The 27867-nt window shown below is 49.0% G+C and overlaps 1 protein-coding gene across 1 annotated transcript in view; it reads left to right on the top strand.

Moving 5' to 3' along the window:
• The first annotated feature begins 9277 nt into the window (after positions 1–9277).
• The window catches only part of LOC138513169 (guanine nucleotide-binding protein G(i) subunit alpha-1), a 340588-nt gene continuing 321998 nt past the window's right edge, over positions 9278–27867 (top strand). The window contains exon 1 of the mRNA XM_069627798.1: positions 9278–9690. Coding sequence (XP_069483899.1) covers positions 9573–9690 — 118 coding nt within the window. The 5' untranslated portion in view covers positions 9278–9572. The remainder of the gene's footprint in view (positions 9691–27867) is intronic.

Below are 27867 nucleotides of genomic sequence, written 5' to 3' on the forward strand. Positions count from 1 at the left end.
CAACTGGCTTGTTTTCTTTAAGAGAGTTTGATTTGGCAGATAGCACAGGCGTTTTCCAAGTATTTGTTGGTTCGTCAGTTGATTTCAGTCTGGGTGTTGTAGATGGCATCAAGGCTTCTTGGCTTTCTTTTGAAAGTTGTTGAAGATTTATGTGGTCCTCGTCTGTTGCTGTTTCAGCAACGATAGATGGAAGCTGATTACTTAGATCAGTTTGTGTATCGGAGCTTTTCGTTTGTGCGACATTTCTTCTTTTCGCATTTCTTTTGATGGCCCTCTGGTGGAGTTTTTTTGCTCTTCGAGACATGAAACCGGAGGTCTTCTCGGTTGGAGGGGGTTCCTGTGGATCTGACTGCATTTGGTCAAGTACTTTAAGCAGAGCAGTTGGACTATCAGTGCCATCTTTGGGACCAGTAGCAGTTGGAATGCATAGTGCTATGATAGTATTCATTTTTTCTATGGCTGTTGTTAACTCGCTTTGGAAATTTGGACATTTGCATGCGACAGGATTTGATGATACTTCTATGGATGGTGGAGGGGATATAGAAGTTTGTTCAAGACAGCACTGGATGTTTTTATTTTTCATGATCATATTAGTCACATGTGAATGATTGGAGGTAGGTTCTAATTTAAGATTTTTTAATGTTTCAGCTGCCATGATAAACCCTTCGATACGATCCATCTTTGAGGACATAAGTAAGAAATTGAGAATATGGGCAGAAGGTTTGAAGCAAGAGAGTACAAACCTGCAGAGATAGAAGCAGCCAAAGAGCGATTAAGAGAACCCACAGTGTGTGGCACCAGGAGAGAGAAGAAAGAACCAAATATAGTGTACGTGTCAAGTTACTCAGTACAGAGCAACAAGATAAAGAGGATAATCAAGAAGAATTGGAGTACACTGACAAATGACATGAGAGTAGAACACTTATTTAGAGAAGTACCTACTTTTGCGTACAAGACGAGTGCAAACTTGAGAGACAGATTGGTGAAGACAAGACCTGAAAAGAAAGTATTAGATACATTAAGAAAAGAAACATATCAATGCTTGCACTGCAGCAACTGTAACTTTATAACAAAAGGGGACACAGTTGACCACCCGCGCACAGGTGAAAAAATAAAACTAAAGGGATATGCAACATGCGACACTCCGAACATAATTGATGGCATCAAATATCTGTGTGGCATTTATTATGTAGGACAATCAAAGAGACCAGGCAAGTTACGATGGAACGAGCACAGATCGTGCATTCGGAACAACAATTTGAATTCAGCAGTGGCTAGACACTGGAACACAATGAAGCACAATATCAGTCAGATGAGGATACAAATCTTGGAAGTTATCAGACAAGAAAATGCACATGAGGATTTGGGAAGAAGATTGAATCAACGAGAATTATTCTGGATAGACCGGCTGGACTCCCTAAGACCAGGGGGTATCAATGAAGAGCAGAACTTTGTGTTTTTTATGAGGAACATAACGACCTGTTGATATAGTGTGTCAAGTGTAAGAGTCCATGGTATGTCCCGCAGGGATTCACCTCCCTGTGGGACACAAGGCAGCTAATCACTGCCTGATTTAATTGTATGTAAGACCACCAGTGATGATTTATGCTAACACCCTTTTGTAAAGATAATGTACTGGTAACTGACCCCCCCGTAATGGGATTTCTCGGAAAATGTGATTAATAATATAATAATGTGGAAATGGGTTGTTGCATTTCGGACAATTAATATTTGTTTTTAAATATTTGTTAAGTAAATACATTTTGTTAAGAGACACTACATATGGGACCACAGCGCATGCGTGGGCCCCCAAGATCATAGTTGATGTTGCGCACGCACGCGCAACATATAAATGTGGATTCGAATTTAGTATCGTATGTTGCGCGATTAAATATGACTCTGATCCCTTTAGGTCACGAGCAAATGGAATAAGACAGAATGTCCACGAGTAGAAATATACATATTACAATCAGACTATTCACAGGATTGGAAGTACGTAACTCAGAGACGCGCGCACGCGCGAGAGAGATTAGTGTTAGGGAATAGGGCATTGCGCTCATGTGCGTGAATGAATAGCGTACATAAACGCTATCACTAACAGCGGCAGCTCTTTTTAGACGGTTTGCGCGTTCGGAGAGCGGAGCGGTATAGAGGTAAGCACAGTGAAGTAGGATCAAACGGAGAGGTATAGGAGGATGGAGACCTAAACATATGGGAATAATGAATATGAACATTTGATTCACAGAGCATGCGCTAGATAAGGATACTTGCAACAGAGGTGAATGTACACTCTGGGGACTAAAAGCCAAACAGGTAGAGACCTATTGGAATATTATGAATTCACATTAGAAAATGATGCTTAACAATGATCTATAATGGATGTCTTTGTATTTCTTGTATTTGTTACATTGTTTGAACGCCATGACGGAACACAACCTTAACCTGGTATGTGTAATGTATTTTTCTTTATGAATTTCACTCAATGGTGAATAATTGGGAATGGATTATAATAATGGGAATGTCACTGATTTGCAAATAATAGTGTTGATAGCCCTGATGATGGACGGAGGTCCGAAATGCATTGGCAATAATTTTGGAACACTGATTGGCCAGGAATAAATATAAATATCTGAAATATCATATCAAGAATGGTGAAGTTATTGGAGAACATAACTAATGAAGGAAATATAAATCATTGATGAAAGTAAATTGAAACCCAACGAGGGGAATGAGAGTGAGCTCATCCAGGGATGGAAGTTGTCCAGCCCTACTGTATGGTTTCATACATAACACATACCAACGTAGCACTTGCACCGTTTATTAAAGCTATCAACGCATCCTTTTCTACTGGCCTGGTACCCTTCAGACTCAAAGAAGTGTGGGTTCTACCGCTCTTAAAAAAACAACGTTTGACCCAGCCCTAACAACTACTGACCCATCATGACTGTCCCCATCCTATTATAAATACTTGATATTAAAAATACTTGATAGAGCAGACTATGTCCAAATTCAACGTCATCTCAAAGTGAATCACATCCTGAGAGTTTGCCAATCCGGTGTCCGCCCAAGGCACGGTGCAGAATTAGCTCTTCATGACCGTAAAACCCAAATGGATGAGATTAGGGACAAAGTGAAACCTGCCCTACTACTCCTTCCAGGTCTATCCGCTGCCTTTGACTTTGTTAACCATAAGACATTATGTCACCACCTCATCCACTCAGCCTCCTTCCCCATTTAAGCCACTTCCTGGATTGGCTCCTTCGTAGGAGGTAGAGTAATGAAAGTATTTTCTGACAATGCCTGTGCAGTGCCCTCCCCTCTCACCTGCGGCATACCCCAAGGTTCCTGCGTCTAGCCAAACCTATACAATATATTTACTAAACCCCTCTTCGACCTTGTGGACTCCCTTGGAATAGCATACACTAACTACGTTGATGAGACACAAATTCTCCCTCCTTTCAGGAATTTACATTGATGATGCCACCACGTTAAGCTCCACCTATGCTATTGTCAAAGCCGGAATGGCTACCCATGGACTCTGTCTTAACGACGAGAAGACTCAACTTCTCATCACTGGCCACTCAACAGTGCTAAAAAAACAGAACCCTAAAAACTCAGCCTTCGACATTGATGGTACATTGATCCAAGTCTCTCCAGCCGTCAAAACCCAGAGTTTATCTTGATGCGACACTATCTTTAACCCGTCAAGTTAACGCTATATATCCTCCTCAGCTGCCTACACAACCAAGCTTCTAAACGCCCCCAAGCCCTGCCTCTCGACAGACAGCTGCCCGACGATTGACCCGTGCGGTGGTAGGCGCGAGGCTGTACTATTGCAATGTATTATTTGCCGGAACCTCAACCCACAACTTAAGAGAAAACCCAAACCACCCAAAACAATGCCTTACGAGTCGCCCTGAACATCCCCAGATCAGAACATATACCAGCTGCACGCAGAGCTGTACACTGGTTCCCCATCCCAACTAGGAACACTTGTGTACAGGTGGGTTATAACTGACTTATCATATAATCTGGGAAGGAATCTCTTTCAAGACTCTCACAATCACCCACAGGTGTACCTCCAAATCTGCCCCGCCCTACCTGACTCAAACAATTCTCAAGGCTCACTCTGACAAGATTGTTTTGGAAAGGCTTTATTGCGTTAGTGTCCTGAACCCAGCCAATGAGCACAGTGTACATTCAGACATCCTAGATAAGCCAGGAACATTACCTCAGTCAGTGGGTGTTAGCCTGGCATACATGGCATTTACACCACTCCCAGCATCAGTTTCCATAGACTTTCATAGGCTTAACATTGGCATTATACTCCAAACATGGCTGCCGCAAGATCCATTCATACATGACAGCGTGTTCCATTGATATTGCAGAGGGAGCAACTTAAGCCTCGTCTCTGCTGAAGCGCTTGCTTCGCGTCTTCTCCACTGACAGCGGGTAACGCTACCAACGCTTTCTCCTCACAGAACCTGTCAAAGAAGAGAAATATAAAACATTAGCTTTACAGAAAAAAAGACAACAGAATGTCATAGTTTATAGAAAAAACTTACCGAACCGTAGTTGTCTTCGAAGCAGTATCTTCAGTCAGCAGTGGTCGTTTATTACCACAGCAGCTCCTGTCAGAAGTTCCTCTCACAGACGCAGCATCTTCCGACCACAGTTTTCTCTGAAACACCAGCATCTTCAGTCAGAAGTTTCTTCCGCAGCCTCCGCACCATCCGAAAGGATTTTCCTCAGCTTTCTGCAAATAAACCAGAGGTATTTAATCAACTAAAGAACTAAATAGAAAAATACAAAAGAAAGTTAAATAAGCTTACGTACCTGAAGTATTGCAAGTTTCTCTCAGTAGTTTGTTCTGTGCTTTTCCTGAAGACTGCAGTTATTCTGCATAGTTGAACTTACGTTGTTTAAAGTTTCCTGAGCCGAAGTAACTTCGTAGTCTTTTGCAGCCATAAACTTTGCGAATTCTGGGAATCTGCAAAAGAAAGGTTACTTTTTAGAAAAATATCTCTCCAACATAGGGATAATTACAAGATATAAAGAATACAGCGTTTTTACCAAACGACATTTTCTGGAAAAGTATAGGCATTTCCACAGCAAACAACTATTAAGCCCTCAGCATTCCAAGACTCCATTGTATTCCATTTCAACGCACCCCCTGTAGAAACCAGGATCGAGAGCTCTACACATAATAAACATAGGTGAGAGGGGAGAATGACCACAGTATATATTTTAAAGCAGCACCTTCTCAGTAATTAGATGTTATAGCCATTCTATTGTTGTTATCATTTTTACAGAAAAGGAATCCAAAAAGTGCCCAAGTACAGGTTTACAGGCTGAGAAAGCATTACGCTCCTGAGGAGGCCAGGTAAGTGTTACAGTTAACACAATGCTGATGTACAGCTTGGCACAGGTTAACTGGGGTAAATGTGTCTCTTGAGCCACCACTGCAGTTGCTTCACTGCTGTGGAATTATGCTCATCATAATGGTCTCTGGTTGTGGACTCAGGTAATATATGTCAAGCTGAGGGCCTGAATAAGAGGAGGAGCGCCCTGTCATTTCCCGGTTCACTCTGTCTATGGCAGGATATGCAGGGGCTGCGTGCTTCTACAGTCATGAGCTTGCGAGCCACGTCCCCACATACCTCCTTTTGTAGAGCAGCATGGTCCTACTCCATCACAAAGTCTCTGAATCTGCTTGGCCTTATCTTCTGCCGCTGGGGCCGACCCTCACTAAGCACTGATCTGGATGGAGTAATCTCAACCTCTTGCACTCTTCCCTGGCCTAGTGGTGAACGGACTGCATCGCTACAATACTCACTGTCCTCTTGAAGTGAGTCCCCTTCATGGTCTCCTTCTCCATCTCCCTCTATCCCGTTTTCTGTTGTCTCTGGCTCTTCATATGGATCTGGATGTTCTTGTGTTGATTCTGCACCAGTGGATTCTCTACTTTCTGGGAGGCGTTTTTTAAACATAGCCACCCTCTCCAGATTCCATCTCTTCCCATCTTGAATGTAGATGTGATTGATGTTTTTTCGTGCAACTACTACGGGTTGGCTGTGTTAAGACACTGTCACTTGGCCTTTGTGAGGTAGTTTTATTTTGACTAGGTGCCCTTGCTCTACTTCAGTCCGCTGGACTGCTCTTCGTATGTCACTTTGTGTTTTCATCTTTGTTTTTCTGGATCCTCCGGACTATTTATTTCATGTCTATGTTGTCATCCTGCCTCACTTTGCACAGCCAAGGCGTTACTAGTGTGGATGCAGCCCTCCTCCCTCTCAGCATTTGAAAGGGTGACATGCCTGTGACTGCATTGGGGGTTCAGGCGGTGAGTTGCTATAGCTTCTTTCACTGTCTTGTAGGGATCCAACCCTGATGCTCCAGCTAGCTGTAAGGCTCCTTTGACGGATCTATTTGCCCTCTCCACTAGCCCGTTGGCCTGTGGGTGATAAAGACTGCCACTAATTTGCCGGATTTTGTGCTTCTGAAATTTTTTTTACATTTCTCTAGAGACTAGCTGGACACCATTGTCCGGCACGATTTCTTTTGACAGACCTTCCCTCTGAAACAATGAGTACAGTACTTCTATTACGGTGGATGTGGTGATGTCGGGTACAAAATCCACCTCAACCCATTTTGACAGGTAATCTACTATGACCACTCTGTACCTGTGATCCAGTGACACGGTGTCCAACGGGCCGATTAGATCCAAGCCCACTTTGTGCCACACTCCCGTGGGAATTTCTGTGGGGATCATGGGTGTCTGTCTCACTCTGAACCTTTTGTCACAGTCTACACAGTTGTGGCATCTTTCCATCATGATCCCGACGTCCTGAACCATGTCTGGCCATTAGTATGCTTCCCGCACTCTGCACCTGGTCACGTTGCTGTCCAGATGGCTTGAGTGTGCTCTGCACAAATATTACTCTTCGCATTCCTGTTGGCGGTATTACTTGATCAGCTCTCATTATCATGCTGTTGCTTTCATTAATCTCTTAATTGACCTTCCAATATGGTTTAAGTCCTTATGGATGGCCGTTCACTTATGGGCCCAATTTGCCACCCTGTGCAAAGACTCATCATTATCTAGCAATTCTTTCCACTGAGACTAAATCTTTTCCAAAAAAGTCTTGGCTTCGTAGGTCCTTGATGGATGCTACCGTGCATTCATCTTGGAGGAATGTGGTGCCTGGAGATTTGTGTTCTAACAATCCCGACATGCTGTCCACTTGGGCATTCCTCCACCCTGCAATGTGCATAATTTCATATGTATACTCTTGTAGCTTGGCTGCTATGCACGCCACCCTCGGAGTGGATTTCTTGGTTCATCCTGGGCTCAGCATATGAATGAGGGGTTTATGGTTGGTAACCAGCCGGCACTTTGAGCCCCATACATATGTTCTGAAATACTCTACCACCCATGGACATATATGCATCTCTTTTTCCACAGGTGAATAGTTTTTTTCAGCTTTGGAGAGTGCTTTGGACGCAAACGCGACTACATGTTCCTCGTCACCCTACTCCATAGGTACTTGCATTTGTGGTGATCGGCTCACCATTTTCGTTTTCTGGTATAGAACTTAATTTGGTGCAGAACCATGTTGTCTTTATTGGGAAAAACTCTTTATGATGTGTCACACCGCCTCCTTGAACACATTGTGCCCCTCACCTTCTGCCAGTTCCGGTTTTAGCCCTGCAAAGATCTGATGTACTTGGTGTTGAGTAGTAAGGCCTTCTTCCGCCTTGCAGCATAACCCATGCCACCGATGTAGGTGCTGAACAGAGTCTCCGATTGTAGCCATGGTATCCCTGGCATATCTGGGGACTGTAGAAACTCTGGAGGCTGATTTCCCTGATCCTGTTGCCAACTACGTAGAGGCTCAAGTATGAGTAAAAACAAGATTGTATTGGGAAGGCTTTATTGCGTTAGCACAATGATGATGTACACTTTAGCAGAGGTTAACTGGGGTATATGATTCTTTTGAGCTTCTATTGCATTTGCTTCACTGCTGTGGAATTATGCTCATCATAATGGTTTCCGGTTGTGGGATCAAGTAATGTGTGTATGTATATATATATATATATATATATATATATATATACACACACACATATGTAGGGTGAAATCAGGTATGTAGTTGTCTTGGTAGCCTTGCAAATGTCTGTTTTGGGTTGATTAAGCTATGTATTAGGCAGGACTGCCCTCTTAGAGAAATACAATTTCCTGGAGAAAAGGGTTTTATGTGGGCTAGTTTGCATACCCACAATGCCTTGCTGTTGTGGCTCAGAACTGGGAGTGACATTTAGCGATAGCTACTAGGTGGTGTTGTGGAATGTGTGATTTGGGTCAGACAGATTTTATATATATATACATATATGCTCACAGATTCAGGCTGTGGGTTTGAATAACAGGATGAGCGGCAGTCCGCTCAGTGTATGGCGTGCTCCACGGGAGCTCTTATGCTTCTGGTACATGATCTCGGCGAGTCTCAAGGCCACGTCCCCACGGATGTAACTATGTGCATGCTAAGATTTGTGGTTTCGGTCCTCTCCAGTGCCCTGTATTAAACAAATAAATAAATGTATGTACACACCCCACTGATATCATTTATGGTAGGATAAAACTGAACTGGATAACCCTCCTGGTGTCTGCAATCTTCGGCTCTCTAGAGGTTTAGGGTATCACTGCCTTCATCTTTGGTCAGCACGTGTGAGGGAGGATGGAAGGGATAGTCTGCAACATGCTAAAGACCACCCTCTTCAACTAACAACATCCTGTCCTGGCAAACGCCACCTCCCCCCACTTGTACTTAGAGTTCTGTCTTTTGAGAACGCGTTTTGCCTCTGTACTTTGTAACTAAGCGTGATGTCTGTAAGTGCGCCACGACGCCTCTGGGCTGTGGGCGCCCTGTGAGTAAATAAGTAAACATCTGGAAAGAGCCATCATCCGCTGGAGGGTTCCTGCGCTTTGGGCGGCATTTACCTGACCGTCTTCATTAGCCTGGGGCCCTCTTTCTCCTTTCCCCTCGGGCCTAGCGGCTGCCTCCGCCTGGCGGCGCCCTCTGGCGCCCTCTCTCTCTCTCTCTCTCTCTCTCTCTCTCTCTCTCTGACTGAAGCGTCGCGCGCGCGCGCGCGGGCGGCCCGAGCGGCCGTTAGGAGCCGTTGACATTCGATCTGGGCGGGCGGTGACGTCAGAGTGCCACGCGCGCCCCGGGCACGCGCGCCTGCCCCTGCCCCTGCGCTGGGCGGGCGCGCACGCGTGTTCCTGCCAGCGCCCATTTGTTGCCGCGTCGAGGGCGCGCCACCCCGCCGTCGTGCACGCGCCTCGCTGGCTCGCCAGGGAGAGATTGTGTGAGAGAGAGAGAGCGCCTGAAGGCAGCGGCGGCCCCATCCCCATCCTGCTCCTCCTCATCCTCAGCAGCGCCGGCGCCGCCGCCACAGGGAGCGGTCAGCAGCAGCAGCAGCAGCAGCATCCGCCCTCGCCGCCGCCGCCGCCGCGGGGCCCCGTCCTCCGCCCCAGGCCCCCCCCCCCCCCCCCCCCCCCCCGGGCCGCCGCCATGGGCTGCACGCTGAGCACCGAGGACAAGGCGGCGGTGGAGCGCAGCAAGATGATCGACCGCAACCTGCGCGAGGACGGCGAGAAGTCCGCGCGGGAGGTCAAGCTGCTGCTGCTCGGTGAGGACCCCCCCCCAACCCCCCCCCAGCAACACTCTCCCCGATGCTACATGCACCCCCCCTACCCCGAAGAGACCCGCGCCCCGGGGGCGACAGCACCCCCGTGCTCCACCCTCAGCAGCCCTGCCCCGGGCCACAACCTGCACTGGCACTGCCCTCTGCTCTGCCCGCCTGGCACCCTCTGCATCCTCACCAGCCCTGCCCCGGGCCACAACCTGCACTGGCACTGCCCCTCTGCACTGCCCACCTGGCACCCTCTGCATCCTCACCAGCCCTGCCCCGGGCCACAACCTGCACTGGCACTGCCCTCTGCTCTGCCCGCCTGGCACCCTCTGCATCCTCACCAGCCCTGCCCCGGGCCACAACCTGCACTGGCACTGCCCCTCTGCACTGCCCACCTGGCACCCTCTGCATCCTCACCAGCCCTGCCCCGGGCCACAACCTGCACTGGCACTGCCCTCTGCTCTGCTCTGCCCGCCTGGCACCCTCTGCATCCTCACCAGCCCTGCCCCGGGCCACAACCTGCACTGGCACTGCCCCTCTGCACTGCCCACCTGGCACCCTCTGCATCCTCACCAGCCCTGCCCCGGGCCACAACCTGCACTGGCACTGCCCTCTGCTCTGCTCTGCCCGCCTGGCACCCTCTGCATCCTCACCAGCCCTGCCCCGGGCCACAACCTGCACTGGCACTGCCCCTCTGCACTGCCCACCTGGCACCCTCTGCATCCTCACCAGCCCTGCCCCGGGCCACAACCTGCACTGGCACTGCCCTCTGCTCTGCTCTGCCCGCCTGGCACCCTCTGCATCCTCACCAGCCCTGCCCCGGGCCACAACCTGCACTGGCACTGCCCCTCTGCACTGCCCACCTGGCACCCTCTGCATCCTCACCAGCCCTGCCCCGGGCCACAACCTGCACTGGCACTGCCCTCTGCTCTGCCCGCCTGGCACCCTCTGCATCCTCACCAGCCCTGCCCCGGGCCACAACCTGCACTGGCACTGCCCCTCTGCACTGCCCACCTGGCACCCTCTGCATCCTCACCAGCCCTGCCCCGGGCCACAACCTGCACTGGCACTGCCCTCTGCTCTGCCCGCCTGGCACCCTCTGCATCCTCACCAGCCCTGCCCCGGGCCACAACCTGCACTGGCACTGCCCCTCTGCACTGCCCACCTGGCACCCTCTGCATCCTCACCAGCCCTGCCCCGGGCCACAACCTGCACTGGCACTGCCCTCTGCTCTGCTCTGCCCGCCTGGCACCCTCTGCATCCTCACCAGCCCTGCCCCGGGCCACAACCTGCACTGGCACTGCCCCTCTGCACTGCCCACCTGGCACCCTCTGCATCCTCACCAGCCCTGCCCCGGGCCACAACCTGCACTGGCACTGCCCTCTGCTCTGCTCTGCCCGCCTGGCACCCTCTGCATCCTCACCAGCCCTGCCCCGGGCCACAACCTGCACTGGCACTGCCCCTCTGCACTGCCCACCTGGCACCCTCTGCATCCTCACCAGCCCTGCCCCGGGCCACAACCTGCACTGGCACTGCCCTCTGCTCTGCTCTGCCCGCCTGGCACCCTCTGCATCCTCACCAGCCCTGCCCCGGGCCACAACCTGCACTGGCACTGCCCCTCTGCACTGCCCACCTGGCACCCTCTGCATCCTCACCAGCCCTGCCCCGGGCCACAACCTGCACTGGCACTGCCCTCTGCTCTGCCCGCCTGGCACCCTCTGCATCCTCACCAGCCCTGCCCCGGGCCACAACCTGCACTGGCACTGCCCCTCTGCACTGCCCACCTGGCACCCTCTGCATCCTCACCAGCCCTGCCCCGGGCCACAACCTGCACTGGCACTGCCCTCTGCTCTGCCCGCCTGGCACCCTCTGCATCCTCACCAGCCCTGCCCCGGGCCACAACCTGCACTGGCACTGCCCCTCTGCACTGCCCACCTGGCACCCTCTGCATCCTCACCAGCCCTGCCCCGGGCCACAACCTGCACTGGCACTGCCCTCTGCTCTGCTCTGCCCGCCTGGCACCCTCTGCATCCTCACCAGCCCTGCCCCGGGCCACAACCTGCACTGGCACTGCCCCTCTGCACTGCCCACCTGGCACCCTCTGCATCCTCACCAGCCCTGCCCCGGGCCACAACCTGCACTGGCACTGCCCTCTGCTCTGCCCGCCTGGCACCCTCTGCATCCTCACCAGCCCTGCCCCGGGCCACAACCTGCACTGGCACTGCCCCTCTGCACTGCCCACCTGGCACCCTCTGCATCCTCACCAGCCCTGCCCCGGGCCACAACCTGCACTGGCACTGCCCTCTGCTCTGCCCGCCTGGCACCCTCTGCATCCTCACCAGCCCTGCCCCGGGCCACAACCTGCACTGGCACTGCCCCTCTGCACTGCCCACCTGGCACCCTCTGCATCCTCACCAGCCCTGCCCCGGGCCACAACCTGCACTGGCACTGCCCTCTGCTCTGCTCTGCCCGCCTGGCACCCTCTGCATCCTCACCAGCCCTGCCCCGGGCCACAACCTGCACTGGCACTGCCCCTCTGCACTGCCCACCTGGCACCCTCTGCATCCTCACCAGCCCTGCCCCGGGCCACAACCTGCACTGGCACTGCCCTCTGCTCTGCCCGCCTGGCACCCTCTGCATCCTCACCAGCCCTGCCCCGGGCCACAACCTGCACTGGCACTGCCCCTCTGCACTGCCCACCTGGCACCCTCTGCATCCTCACCAGCCCTGCCCCGGGCCACAACCTGCACTGGCACTGCCCTCTGCTCTGCTCTGCCCGCCTGGCACCCTCTGCATCCTCACCAGCCCTGCCCCGGGCCACAACCTGCACTGGCACTGCCCCTCTGCACTGCCCACCTGGCACCCTCTGCATCCTCACCAGCCCTGCCCCGGGCCACAACCTGCACTGGCACTGCCCGCCTGGCACCCTCTGCATCCTCAGCAGCCCTGCCCCAGGCCACAACCTGCACTGGCACTGCCCTCTGCTCTGCACTGCCCACCTGGCACCCTCTGCATCCTCAGCAGCCCTGCCCAGGGCCACAACCTGCACTGGCTCTGCCCGCCTGGCACCCTCTGCACCCTCACCAGCCCTGCCCCGGGCCACAACCTGCACTGGCACTGCCCTCTGCACTGCCCACCTGGCACCCTTTGCACCCTCACCAGCCCTTCCCCAGGCCACCACTTGCACTGACACTGCCCTCTGCACTGCCCGCCTGGCACCCTCTGCACCCTCACCAGCCCTGCCCCGGGCCACAGCCTGCACTTGCACTGCCCTCTGCTCTGCCCGCCTGGTACCCTCTGCATCCTCACCAGCCCTGCCCCATCACCTGCACTGACATCCCTGATCTGAACTCTCCTGTACCACCCCACTGCATCATAACACTTGCTCTGTTCATCCCAATATTCTGCACCCCCTGCACTGGCACCCTCTGTATCCTCACCAGTCCTGCACCATCACTTGCACTGACATCCCTGATCTGAACTCTCCTTCACCACCCCACTGCATCATAACACTTGCTCTGTTCATCCCAATATTCTGCACCCCCTGCACTGGCACCCTCTGCATCCTCACCAGCCCTGCCCCATCACCTGCACTGACATCCCTGATCTGAACTCTCCTGCACCACCCCACTGCATCATAACACTTGCTCTGTTCATCCCAATATTCTGCACCCCCTGCACTGGCACCCTCTGTATCCTCACCAGTCCTGCACCATCACTTGCACTGACATCCCTGATCTGAACTCTCCTTCACCACCCCACTGCATCATAACACTTGCTCTGTTCATCCCAATATTCTGCACCCCCTGCACTGGCACCCTCTGCATCCTCACCAGCCCTGCCCCATCACCTGCACTGACATCCCTGATCTGAACTCTCCTGCACCACCCCACTGCATCATAACACTTGCTCTGTTCATCCCAATATTCTGCACCCCCTGCACTGGCACCCTCTGTATCCTCACCAGCCCTGCCCCATCACCTGCACTGACATCCCTGATCTGAACTCTCCTGTACCACCCCACTGCATCATAACACTTGCTCTGTTCATCCCAATATTCTGCACCCCCTGCACTGGCACCCTCTGTATCCTCACCAGCCCTGCCCCATCACCTGCACTGACATCCCTGATCTGAACTCTCCTGCACCACCCCACTGCATCATAACACTTGCTCTGTTCATCCCAATATTCTGCACCCCCTGCACTGGCACCCTCTGCATCCTTACCAGCCCTGCCCCATCACCTGCACTGACATCCCTGATCTGAACTCTCCTGCACCACCCCACTGCATCATAACACTTGCTCTGTTCATCCCAATATTCTGCACCCCCTGCACTGGCACCCTCTGCATCCTCACCAGCCCTGCCCCATCACCTGCACTGACATCCCTGATCTGAACTCTCCTTCACCACCCCACTGCATCATAACACTTGCTCTGTTCATCCCAATATTCTGCACCCCCTGCACTGGCACCCTCTGTATCCTCACCAGCCCTGCCCCATCACCTGCACTGACATCCCTGATCTGAACTCTCCTGCACCACCCCACTGCATCATAACACTTGCTCTGTTCATCCCAATATTCTGCACCCCCTGCACTGGCACCCTCTGTATCCTCACCAGCCCTGCCCCATCACCTGCACTGACATCCCTGATCTGAACTCTCCTTCACCACCCCACTGCATCATAACACTTGCTCTGTTCATCCCAATATTCTGCACCCCCTGCACTGGCACCCTCTGTATCCTCACCAGCCCTGCCCCATCACCTGCACTGACATCCCTGATCTGAACTCTCCTGCACCACCCCACTGCATCATAACACTTGCTCTGTTCATCCCAATATTCTGCACCCCCTGCACTGGCACCCTCTGCATCCTTACCAGCCCTGCCCCATCACCTGCACTGACATCCCTGATCTGAACTCTCCTGCACCACCCCACTGCATCATAACACTTGCTCTGTTCATCCCAATATTCTGCACCCCCTGCACTGGCACCCTCTGCATCCTCACCAGCCCTGCCCCATCACCTGCACTGACATCCCTGATCTGAACTCTCCTTCACCACCCCACTGCATCATAACACTTGCTCTGTTCATCCCAATATTCTGCACCCCTTGCACTGGCATACGTAGCCCCATCCTCTGATTTGCTTCCGTGTGTACCCTACTCTTCTGCACTAGCACAGTCCCACTGCATTACTTTGATATATTGCCCCGTCAGCAGTCTCTGTTCAGTGTTTATGCCACTCATCACTGGCACTTTCATGTTTTGCCCAGTCTCTGTCCCGCTGCCTCTCTGGCACTTGATCTATTGCCCAGTGCATGATCTCGGGTCCAAGAATCCTCCAGACAGCGGATCTTCCACTTAGAAGAACCGCCCACTAAACATGAATGCTGTGCCATAACTCCTCATTGTAAATTGTATCCTCCACCAGCATTGCTTATTCCTATTAAAGACTCTTCACAAGCGTGTAGGGCCGGCCTCTTGCACGTCACCTGGTGCCACCCGGGCAGGATTGCCAGGCATCTGTGGATCAGGAGAGAGGGTTGCCTGCCCATCTGCATCAGTGAGATTGTGGCTCTTGGGCAATCTTCCAGGAACGGGGGGGGGGGGCGGGGGGGGCACGTGTAGGCTAGGTTCTCCACGCTCTGGCCTGCCTTGCACATGATACCCCCTTGTAAGGGGCACTTCCCTCATCCCGCCTGACACTTATCCCTAAATCTGATTACCAGCAATTATTTACTCACCCACCCATACCTTCGGTTTTCTAAGGTGTCACGTTTCCATTCTGCAATGAGCCGGTGGCTCAGAACTTTTATTCGTTATTTGCTGTAATTGCACTCATTGTTAAATCATTTTTTGTTTTAAAAGCAGCATTTTAATTGGACTTAGTGTATTTTAGGTCCCCGGGGTTCTGTTTCCCCGGTGAGGCTGCAGTTGACTTTTCGTCCACTTAAGCTTGTGTTTTTTCTTTATGCACTTTGTTGACGGGGTCGGGGGATTCTTTATGAACACTCGCTATTCATTCTGCACTGTCGAGCAGGGAAATTGTGTTAAATATGGGGGGCTTTGCTCGCCAACTGTTAATGATAAAGGTATTTGTACTGCGCATTGTCACAAACGGAATTGGGTCTCAGCGGATCTGCAAACAAGAAGGCAGGATGAGTTAGTCGAGTGAAGAGTGAGTAGGAAAGTGAGAGAAGTGGTGTGCTGTTGGCAGAATCAGTTCGGTTATCACCGGGCGCTGAGCTTTGGTGTAAATATCTGACCGATGCAAGATCTCGAGTGCTGTTGGTGTGGTTTTATGTGTTGTGTTGTAGCGGTGTGGTGAAGTGTGTGCAGTTTGCTGTGGTGACGTGTGTGCGGTTTGCTGAGCGAGAAGATGGTTATGTGGATTTTCGTGTCAGTTCGGTATGTATAGATTTGAGCATAGTGTTAGTGGGTTATATATATTAGTCATTATGAATCCGGTTGTCCTATTGGGAGGCATGTTTTCCCCTTTTCTTTTCTGTCAGTCTAATTGTTATGGGTAATGGCGTGGCACGTTCCTAGCTGTGTTTTTGAGCTAAGTGTAACAGTAAAGGACGTGTCTTATCACTCTGGTATTGCTACTGTAGATTAGCAGTCACCCACTCCCTTGCTATCTATTTTCTGTCGGTGGTCCATTGTTGCCTGTGTAGTCTGTAGGCCAGGGTGTTATTGATATTTCGTCCTTACCCTTCCATCCAAATCTATCTGTGTTGTTTATATCGTATTGTCCTGTCATATCGATCTCTCAGTTGGTAAGTTAATATGCCGTAGATTGATCTTCTTTGACTTCTGTTTATGGGTGATAGCTTAGGGGGGATCGGGAGGATCGGTTTCTTCCCTCAGCATTGTTTCAGCTGTGTGTGTGCCCCCGTAGGCGTTCTTCTATTTATAGGGTGAAGAGCCAGGATTTGAGGAGTTTTCTGAATAGCAGTTGATTTATTGGGGCGAGGTGGGAGAAAGATCATCCTCCAAATTTTCTTTTGTTGTAGGGTTTTGTTTACAAACAGATGTCGCTGCTCGATCTGAGGGTCCTTGTAGGGCGATGTAGGCTTAATTTGTCTCTTAGGAACTCTGCGCCTTGGTTGTGAACTGTACTAGATACAAAGTAACGCACTTTAGCATTTCCTTTCAATGCGTTGCACGTTGTTTTGTGGCACTGTTCCTATCTGGCTGAATAGATCTAAAATGGCAACATTAAGGCAGAATATCTGTCTATTGCAGGTGTGTAATTAGGTGTTACACATCTGGAGGAATAGATCTAAAATGGCAATCATTATAGCCAGAGTATCATCCATGGCAAGTGTGTATCCTCTGGGCATCTTTTCTGCCACCGATGCAGGCCTTTTGATTAGCTCAATGCAGTGTTGTGTTGTGAAAGCGCGCCGTCGAGCATCAATTTGAAAATACTTCACCGTATTTACATTTTTTTGTGGGGACCTTGCATAATTTCTGATTCATTTTTTTATATAAAGTAATTTGGGGCATTTTGTTATATTACATTTAACACGCGTTTAACTAGATTTGTGTAATGGGTGTAGCTGGGAAAATTGACAATACGATTGGGGGCAGGGAGTGGGGGGTGTTTGCAAATGGTAACAAAGGTTATTAACAAGTACCTGCATTTTGATACTGTTTCAACAGTCTGTTTTATTCTGTTGTAGTAGCACACCATCACATGTTGATACCTACTGTCAAAAGCATTGTTTGTGCAGAGCTCATTCTATTTTGGGTCGTGTCCAGTGTCCTCTGAGTGCTTAGCTTTGTTTTAAGTTTGTTGTGTGGAGTTGACCCACACTGAGGTGCCCGACCATTGGTGCATGGCTTGCATTGAAAGAAATTGCTTCTATGCAAGTACATTGTGTATTGTGTGTGTGGTATTGTTGGCCACTCCAGTCCTGGTGAAGGGTTGGAGAGCCGTTGTGTTATCCTGGTGTACACCCAAAATTCAATGTGCTTTCTTAAACGGAGTAGTTGCGTTGCCTGGCTTGAGGGCAGCCACACAACACTTATACAAAATAAAGACTTTTAAAAAATGAAACTAGTTCCATGATAAAAGTTTGGCATGTTGAGGAAAACGAATATTTGGGGGTAGACCAGGGAAAACAAATGGGCTTTAATGGGCTTCCAAAAAGCCAGCAATGGCAGGCAAGTGTATAGGGGAGTTGGGCTGAGTATTCTAGGCCACAAGGCGCTGCAAGAGAAAATGCTTTTGCAGAAATAACAGGGGTGTCGAGCTGGATAGATCTGAAATGAGTTCTTAGTGTAGCAAGCGTTTTCTAGTCTGGAATTTCTCTGCCATTTGCAGGTGCTATTTTTTTTTTATTGTGGATATCCTTATACGCCTTGATATTCTACTTCCGGGCACCAGTGGTCCAGGGATTAATATCTGTTTCTCAACCATCAATCAGCTCACACCTCAAGTACACCAGCACGATCCAAACAGATTGGAAATACAAGTCAATTATAAACCTCTGTGTCCAATTTTGGTAATGTGGACGGAACAGCATGCTCATCTCTGAAGTTCGTGGATCATTGGTTAGTTGCAACGCAGAGAAAATACAGTTATTACCCAATGATAAAGGAGACTGTCCAGTCAAGGTTGTATACAAATATCTACTTTAGTACTCCCACAAAAATTATCTACTTTTACTCCCACAAGAGATAGTTCTAGCCCACTACAAAATACAACACACCCTGTAAAGAATGCAGAGGGAAGACCGTTTCAAAGGGATGCACTCTGGATACTGACCTGAGGGTAGACAGTATAGTAATTCATCGCAATAGTTAAGATACCTGGTTTCAACACAAAGGGAGCAATGGGTTAGTAATTGTCACTAAGGGCTTTCGGAGAAGGGCCTGGGGGACAGAACCACAATGTTCCTTGTGCTGTAGGAGTTAATGGTGCTTAACAGGGGTGGGTCGGCTTCAGGACACTTTGTAGCTTCTGCAACAGGCAGGAGACTGGTGCAGGTATCAGGCAGCAGGCAGTTTGGCGCGTGAAGCTAGGTGGACAACTGCAGGCTGGCTTACAAAGTGGCTTGGGGTCAGGAATCGTTGCTGCGGTGCTGGTCGAGGCATTTTGGGCGTGTTTAAGCAACTGCAGCGTAACAACGGTCAGTGCTGCAGACGGTTGCAGCTCGAGATGCACATCTCCTAGCTTCTTCACTGGTCTAGTCGTCCTTTTACGGCAGACAGCCCAAAGCTGAGGAGTGTGTTGCAGGCAGATTCTTTATCCTTGGTTTATGGTTCACAGACTCTCTGGCACTTCGCACCTAGGAAGCTTGCTGCAGAGCCTAGCAGGGCACTTTGTGTGTTTGCTGGGTACCAGTTCTGGGGCTGCTGGAGGGTCCCCTGGATTTGGTATTCCTATGTTCCCAGGGAAACGTTTAGGGGGGATCTTGCTTCTGTCTTGGAGGTCCTGGCCTTCCTTCACTGGCGGAAGATGTACGGAAGACTGTACCTTCAGCCAGGGTCCAGTGATGAGTCTTCCTTCTGCTTCTGTTGAAGCCTCCAGATAAAGCCAAATGGACCACAGGGATTGGTGTAGGCTAAGCCTACCTTAATGAACGAATCCTGGGTCCCCACCAACAATCTCCTGTATGTGTTGGGTCATAACCAGAGTGCTTTGCAAAAGAAAAGGTAAAGGGGTGAAAACATTATTGTAATTATATTGTTCTTTTACAACACGCTTAATACCAGGGAGAGAGGCTTCCAAGTGCAAAACTGGGATTCGACCCTCTGTTGCTATGCGTTGTCTTGCTTCCAATAAAAAAACCTATCCCTGAGCTATCCTCCCAGCCTACTAAGTCTCACCCATCTTGCATGTTGTGGATGAAAGGGTCTCTCTGGTTAATGAAGCTCTATGGTTCCTGATTAAAGCGGCAGGTCTCTTGAAGCTGCGGTGAGACACTTTCTGGCTTCTGCAAACCACATACTCGTACCTTATGAATGGGTTCCTCCTGCGAGGTTGACTACTGTAAACATGCAGTCCCAGACATGACAGTTCACTGTCGATCAATACTAGGAGACGGAAGCTGGTTTCAGGTTGACCTAGTGCATATGAAAGTTTTTTGGCGTTTCCTGTCTCCTTTTGTTAGCTTCAGCAGCCAAGCCCTATATGGGCCTGTTTGAATTATCCTGTGAATGATATGAGAATCGTTGCCCCAAGCTGCAGGGCCCAACAAAGGAACAAGGCTGATCCATGGAGCCTTTGTTAGTTAACCAGGCTGGCAATGGCAGTGGGGAGGTTTGGTCCTACCCCTTTTCGGCGATGCATCGTGTATTCCCCCTCTCATATCCTAACTAAATATGACTGGGGGCTGCACCTGTAGGCTGTGTCCACCCAGAGTACACGCGTCTATGCGTTTGTCGTGCAGTGGGCATAGGCAAATGTTTGAGCATTAGCCCCACATTTTTTCCGGTGGTTGATCTACCATCATATTATTTCATTTAAACTTTCAAAAATGCCTAGGCGAGCGCACACCCACCATGTGGATGGTTGAATTCCTCAGACTGGCAAGAAGTTTACAGCTTGAAGTTTTGCCCATTGAGTTTCATTGATCTTTCAGCATTGAGGCGAGCCGAGTGTCTTGCTGTACATAAGCCATATGGACTACTAAAATCCCAGTGGCTGCAACTTTAGTATCATTGTTTGCAATTGCCTTTGAAATAAGGTGCTAAAATATCTTTCCTCTTCCTCAGTGAACTTTCAGCATTACTTTTCAGATTAGTGGTAGCAAGTCGATTTACATTTCTTTTTTACCGGCACATGCAAAATAAATGTTGCGTAACTTCGTAAGCTTCCATATTAAAATTAAACCAGTTTGCCTGTTTGATTTTTACCCTTATGCTAACTTCTTGTTACTGTTCCCTCTTGATCCTAAACAGTCACTGGTACACATTTAAAGTTGCAAACTACTAGCCATCCATAAAAAGTCAAGTTGCTATCTGAGTTTTTTATACATAAGCACAGCATTTCTTACTCGCCAAGAGGCAATTAGCTTTAGCCTTGTTGGCCGGTGCACATTTTGCCCCCTTAACAAGCTCAATTAAGTCCCTCAGACTGCCACATCCTAAGAAGCTTCAGACATGATTGCTTCCATGATTTACACAGCCTGAAATTCTCAACTGTATTTCACTATCTTTACGGTCCAACCAAATTCTGTATCCTGCTGTTATACCGTTCTTGTGTGTTCTTGTGCCCTGTCCATTTTCACTACCTCAATTTACCTCCATTGTCCTCCTTTTGGGCATATGGTAAGAACTATATCAACATTTTTACTCTGACCACTGTTACTGTTCGCACACATCCTTTTAGCATGGCTGAGTGTTGAAGGGGCACCATCGCCCCCCAAATCCTTGTTCCTTTTATTCAGCTTGATCCGACATTGATTTTCATACTAAATCTCTCCCTGATAATGTATTCTTTACTTACCCATAACTATATCTGAATCCCTCTTGGTGAGTATGAAGAGTTCATGAACTTGATACATTTCCCTTCACGTCGCCACTTTTCTACGCCTTCACTACTTGCTTCTGAACCTTAACTTTCTAGTATTGCAGCTAGAATATCGGACAATTTTATATCGGTAATACGCCCAGCACTAGCCGGCAAAAGCAGCTGGGGCTAGATGGGCACTCGTTCTCACTAACTGGACAAGATTCTTTTTCCTTTGTATACTGCAGGACTTGTATCAAACATTTTTAAATCTAATTTGTTATTGAAAAACACCTTTTACTGTTTGCACAATCACTTGTATTGCATGTTACTGCAACTTGTAAAAGAATTGTTTTACGCTCAATTGAGAATGCATTGGTGCACTGCAAGGCACATGAATTAAGATTGGGTAAATTGGAGGTAATGCTCCTGGGTATCGAACATTAACCAGTGACTAGGAGCTGCCAATGTGGAACGAGGCCCTCTCCCATAGTTCCAAAAATCTAACTTCTGTATAAGGTACACATATCATTGTGTCCAGTATTTATGACCCCTTATGCTTTAAATGTCGTATAGATGTGTCCTATTGTTTATAGATTGTGAATTTTACTCTGCGTGTTTTGGACATAGGCTTTTGTTTGGCATCAGTTGGTATGGGTAGCCAAAAGTAGCTCCTGGTGGCTGTTGGTCTCAAGCTAAACAGGCTCTTCGAGGCCTCAAGTAGGAGCTAAATAGCCCCAGGCGCCACTTTATGTCGAACCCTACAGTCCAGTGCAAGCAAGCGCATGCATTATCTTCCACCCTGCGTTAACCTGTTTCTAGGCTGGTTTAAGGATCTGGGCTATGGCGACTCCCCTAGACCCTGCATGCCTGCTCTGAGTAGGTCCCCTATGGAAGTGAGCTGAGCGCCCAAGGGAAACCCCCCTCAGCCGGTTGGGAGTAAGGCTCAGTGCTGAAGCCCTCCGCTGGAGACCCGTATATTGGAAAGGTTAATCTTCAAAACAGCTTGGTTCTGCGTGTCGGATTGAAGGACCACTGAATGCTTCTGCGACTACTTATTTGGCAGCATCAAACTCCCTCATTGCCTCTCCCTTGCCCCCGGTGTCTCCTTGTTCTTGTTTGTTTTCTCTTCCAACTTGTAATTACATACTTACTATGGCCCGGTCGGCTAATGAGCGCAGGCTAAAATGTGTTGTGTTTAAAAAATCTTTTTCTCCATTTATCTCTTGGCTCGGGTGATTCATGGACAGGGTAAATCCAGTAATTTCTGATTTGATGCCACCTACATACTGTTCTTAATTTCCAACATAAGATCAGGTGGAACGGCCACACATGATTCAGCAGTTTACTTTCTTTGTACATTTTATTTTGTTTTTTTTTGTTTGGCTTGGTGCTCCGTGTTTAAAGCACTCTGCTGCTTGTTAACCCTTAGCTCCATCTTTGCCCTTACCCTTTTTGAAGTGTTGACCAATCTGAATGGCTAAACTCTTAATTATTAGCAAGGGCTTGTGCTGGCCTATTTTAAACTTTGGCTAGACAATGGGTGCCACCGAGTTCTGTGGCTATTGTAGAAGCCATGAACTTCTTCTGTTATTAGCAACTCTCCACACCTTTTGAGGTGGTCATTTCTGTAATGCGGCAGTGTTCTTCTTCAGGGAATTTAACCCGTTTGCCTTGTTTTACTACCTTGTTTGAATATTTTATCTGGTCATTATTGCCACATGGAGCTGCTCATCCAAAATTGTCTCGCATAGAAAGGCAGAAGTGGAAGAATTGTCTGAATGGTGATCTGTCCGTTTTCTTAGCGCTTGTAGAAGTGAAACTAGCGTTTTTTGCTGTCAGAGTACTCTTATGTGGCAACTCACAGTAAAGCTATTCAGTCAGTAAAAGCCGTTCCGAGGAGCACATTTTGACTGCCGCCCATCATAACAAACTGAGGAACCAAAAAAAGCTCACTCATTGTTAAGGAGATTTTCGCACAGCCCTCTTCTAAGGGATGGAAACCCATCTAACTAAAGTGCAAGACAGTTGCCAACCAAATGAAAGACCAAATGCTCTGTAGCGTCTGTTAGGCTTCACTCGAGGGAGACTGGCTATTGCCCACAGGTTCCATGTGACGTTATTTTTTACCGAATAAACTTTTACTGAAAATAATTTTGGGGGGTCCCCCTCCCAAACCCCATGTTTCCCTAAATTTCTAAACCCACCCCTTTTAAACCTTTACCCTCACCACATATATATTTATTTTTCGTTAAAAGTTTAATTCAGTATTTCTTGCCCCCTCACCCCACCCCTCGGTGACACCACTGGATACCATACCCACAGCTGCCTATAACCCAGGCTGATTTTATGAGTGTATATTTTTCAGTATATCAGGGTGTCTAGAAGTTCAAATACACATTGTAGGCTAAACCTACATCTATATAGTCGCAGTCATTGCATAAAAACAGGAAACGGTGATAGAACCGGCCCATGCCTAATTTAAGTGTATGCCCACTAACTGGTGATACACGCAATACATACAAGGCTAATGGGTACAGAGAAAAAGGGAACCCAGACAAAAGTAAACTGTTCAGTTATGTTCAGGACTCAAAATGCCAGACCTGAATAGCCAGTATAATTCGTCTCCGATCTAGGAAGCACTAATGTTACAATGTATATTAAATCTAGCACCCATATGTAGGAAATGTGGGTGAACGTTTAACAACCAAAAGTTGGGACACAATTAGGCACTTGGTTGCATTACACTCCTAAAAAAGCATCGATGAAAGAACAACCAACAGTTTCAGTAGCTACGCATTTTCATAGGAATATGCGGAATGTCAGTGATGTATGTACAAAATCAGGTGGACAAGCTGAAATTCCAGTTTTTCAACCTCTAGAGACTGGAAAATGTCCATATGAGTACTCATTAGGAAATAAAGGGGCCATTTCTGTAGGCAGAACCACAGACATGAGGAAAAGTCAGGTAAGTCTTAGTTATGTGCGGAGATAATGCCAACTAACCCCAAGGGACACCTGAGGAGACCCTCTAGAGCAGTTCGAGTTCTCGGTTGTAGATTTAGGAGCCCCAAGAGCAAACCAAGCAAAGCGGGGTTGTGTCCATGTTAACCAACGATGAACTGCAAAAGTGCAATAGGACATTTTGAAGAGAAACACTAGCAGGAGGGTTGAGGGGCGAACCTCCCTTCCCCAGGGTAAGATTGAAGTGTATCCCACCAGCCCAATACCCAGAGGGAAGTACTTCATGCCGGATTCAGAGAACAGCAAAAATGCAGTCTTAGATCAGTACTTGAAGTCCCAAAAGAATCAAAAGTTCACCCAAATGAAAATCCACTGGTAACAGTTTGTATCCTCTTGTTGAAAGGTTCTCCTTCCAATTCCAATAAAGAAACCGCACCAATTGTAATCCTGGATATCTCCTTTCCGGGATCAAATAGATCTAGTTTAAAAGACAACAGTACTGCTCCTGCTTCAACCACTGTCCAAATATTTGTAGCGTCTTCAATATAACTTGTCAGGATGATGTTTCTTAGGGTGTTGGTCTCCTCTCGTCAACTCCTTTTCTGCTACTGCCACTGTGAAAGCTGACTCATTTGCTTCAGTGTTTTACTGCTTCAACAAACCTCAACACAATGTTTTCTGACAATATTATAGACCACCACAGCTCTGTTGGCTCTGCTGCAACTTAAGACAACTTCGACCTCCAGATGTAGGCAAGACACTAAGGAGCAGCCTCTTCTGTCTGTTTTAGGGCTACCAAAATTAATCTGCCATAGTCTCATCCTCACAGATTATAAACTCGATCTTACATGCACCCTTCACCAGCTTTATGTACCTTCTTAGTTCCAGTAGGTACCCCAAAACTGTATTGCCACTCTTCCAGCTTTGGATAACCTTGTCACACTTGTATCAGAGGACACTGAATGTCTAGCAGCTTTGACAACTTCAAAAGACAGGTGGATAAATCTTAATGGGGCTTGTTTCACAGGATTTGCCTACTGGCTTGGGTAGTGCTTGCTCTTTGTATCTTGGCAACTTCTACTGTTTTTTATTTTTTTCCAAACTTCTTTTTATTGGTTTTACACAAGCAATAATACATCATGGCATTCTATGAACTGCGCCGAATTCGGCGCTCGGTTCCTTGCTATCAAAGGAGACAGTAAACGTAAACAACAAGTCTATAGAGTCTCAGTGGGGACGAAGGGGAATGGAGGGACTGGGATCAGGGGACAGGGGAAGGAGGAGGAGGAGGATGACATCTGCCGTTTGGCTTGGGAGGGAGCTGTGTCTCTGTGGCCATGAACCTTCAATGGCCCGTGTTGGCTCTCTCAGGAGGGAGGGGGAAGAGGGGTAGGCAGACAGTGGTCCCGAGCCCTTATGTCTTTCACGCTGGCTTCCCCTGGCTGTGAGTTGTCCTGCTCTTCTGACCTCCTCTTTAGTCTTGCTTGTCCATCCATCGGAGAGTAGGAGGTCGTCTGGCTAGGCCTGGTTATTGCTGTGTGTAGTCCAGGAATGGAGCCAAGGTTCGGAAAAATGTCTGTTTCCAAACCGAATGGCTGTGATTTTCTCGGCCGCTATTATGTTCCAACACTTCGCCCACCACATCTGGACTGCTGGTCCTTCTGGGTTTTTCCAGAGCCTGGCTATTGAAATTTTAGCCGCTGTTAGTAGGTGGGCGCATCATTCTGGTCTGCCGCCTGACAGGGGGAATTGGCCCTCACCCCTTGCTCCCAGTAGGACAATTCCAGGGCCCAATGGGATTGTGAGGCCGATGATCGTTTTGACCTGGTCTAGCACAGCATTCCAGAATTGGGTGGCCTTGGGGCATGTCCATAGTAGGTGGTACAGGGTGCCTTTTTCCGGTCATCCTCTCCAGCAAAGCGGGGGGATCGTGGGGCTACATTTATTGAGCGTCTCCTGGGTTCGATACCACCTATAGCATACCTTCAATGCCCCGTCCTTGTTGGATAAGCATTTACAGCTTCTGTGCGCTCTGGCCCAAATGTGGCCCCACTCTTCTAGTTCAATGGGCCTCCCTATGTCTTCCTCCCATTTGTGCATGTACGATTCCTTGCAGGCTGGATCGGTTCTGTCTAGAAGCTTCTAGAGGGTTGATATTCTTCCCTTGGGGGATTCGCTGTGAGGGTTCACTCTAGGGCTGTAAGTTCTCTGCCTCCATGATTTTTTCATAATGTTGCTAGAGAGCCAGTGTCTAAGCTCTGCATATCTGAACCTCTCAGTCTCCGGAACTTTGAATTTCGCCTTGCAGGCTTCAAAGTCCAGGGGGTTTCCATTTTCGAAAAAGTCTTGGACCTTCTCTAGCCATCCTTCTTGCCATCTGTGAAAATGATTAGGGCTGGTACCTGTAGTGAAGTCTGGGTTCTTCCAGATTGGGGTGAGTGGGCCTGTTGTGCTTTGACATTTCCACAGTCGCGCCGCTTTGCTCCAGTGCAGAACCGTGTTTTCCGTTGTTGCAAGAGGCTATGTGCTTGTTTGGCCGCTGGGTCTCTTCCTATGCGGTAGTGAGTCTATCAGGACTGGGCTCTAAGCTTCCTCCAGCTCCAGGCAACAGGGTTTCGGAGTGATGGTGTTCCAAGCGAACGCCAGCAAGAGCTGCGATGCAAGGATATATCTTGCTACATCTGGTGACCCCAGGCCTCCCACCACTCGTCCTCGAAGCATAATGCTCCTCGGAATTCGTGGCTTCTTTCCTTCCCATATATATTTCATGATGTTCCTTTGCAACTCCTGTACCGCTTGTTTCGGAATGGTTGATGGCAAGGCAGAGCAGTGATCAAGCAGTCTGGGAATTGGGTTCATTTTCAGAGCTGTGATTCTCCGAAACCAGGAGATTTCCTGTTTTCTGCCAGCGTATCGGGTCACTTTTGAGTTCTTTGATCAGTGCTGGGAAGTTGGCTTTATATACTCTATTGGGTTTGACTGGTAGCTGGACCCCCTAGATAGGACAGTTGCCCACTCGGCCAAGGTAGTTGATAGTCGTTTTCCAGCCCTATTGCCAGAGTCCGAGGCAGGTTAATACTAATCGCTGTGGACTTGGAGAGATTTACCTGAATCCTGATGCCTCCCCAAATTCCTTCAGTTCCGACCAGTGCTTTCATGGACTCCTTGGGTTGGCCCAATGTTAACAGGACATCGTCGGTGTATAGGGCATCTTTGTAGACTTGGTCTTTGATTTCCAGGCCGTGAATTGCCGATAACGGATTCTGTTTGCGAATGGCTCCGTGGAAAGTGCAAAGATGAGAGTGGAAAGGGGACATCCTTGCCTCGTGCCTATCGTTATCTTGATTATGTCCGATCTAGCCCCATTCATTCTGAGCCTGGTGGAGGGATGTTGGTAATTGGCTAGTGTCCGTTTTATGAAATTGGGGCCGAACCCGTAGTGCCTTTTAGTGTTCCTTGGATATAGCCCCAGTCTAGCTTATCAAAGGCCTTATGCACGTCGAGCAATAGGACCATCATTTCCAGTCCCTTCCTATTGGCGGATTCAATAATGTTTATGGTTCCTCTTATGTTGTCGTGGGTGCTGCAGCCGGGAATGTATCCGGCTGGTCCGGGTGGATTATGTCTGGGAGTAGAGGCGCCAGCCTGAATTTTCGCAAATACTTTGGCATCATTGTTCAATAGGGTGATGGGTCTGTAAGGGGCACAGTGATCTCGATCCCTTCCAGGCTTCAGTATGAG

This window comes from Ambystoma mexicanum, chromosome 12, assembly GCF_040938575.1.
Source record: "Ambystoma mexicanum isolate Mex_15411 chromosome 12, UKY_AmexF1_1, whole genome shotgun sequence".
NCBI lineage: Eukaryota > Metazoa > Chordata > Amphibia > Caudata > Ambystomatidae > Ambystoma > Ambystoma mexicanum.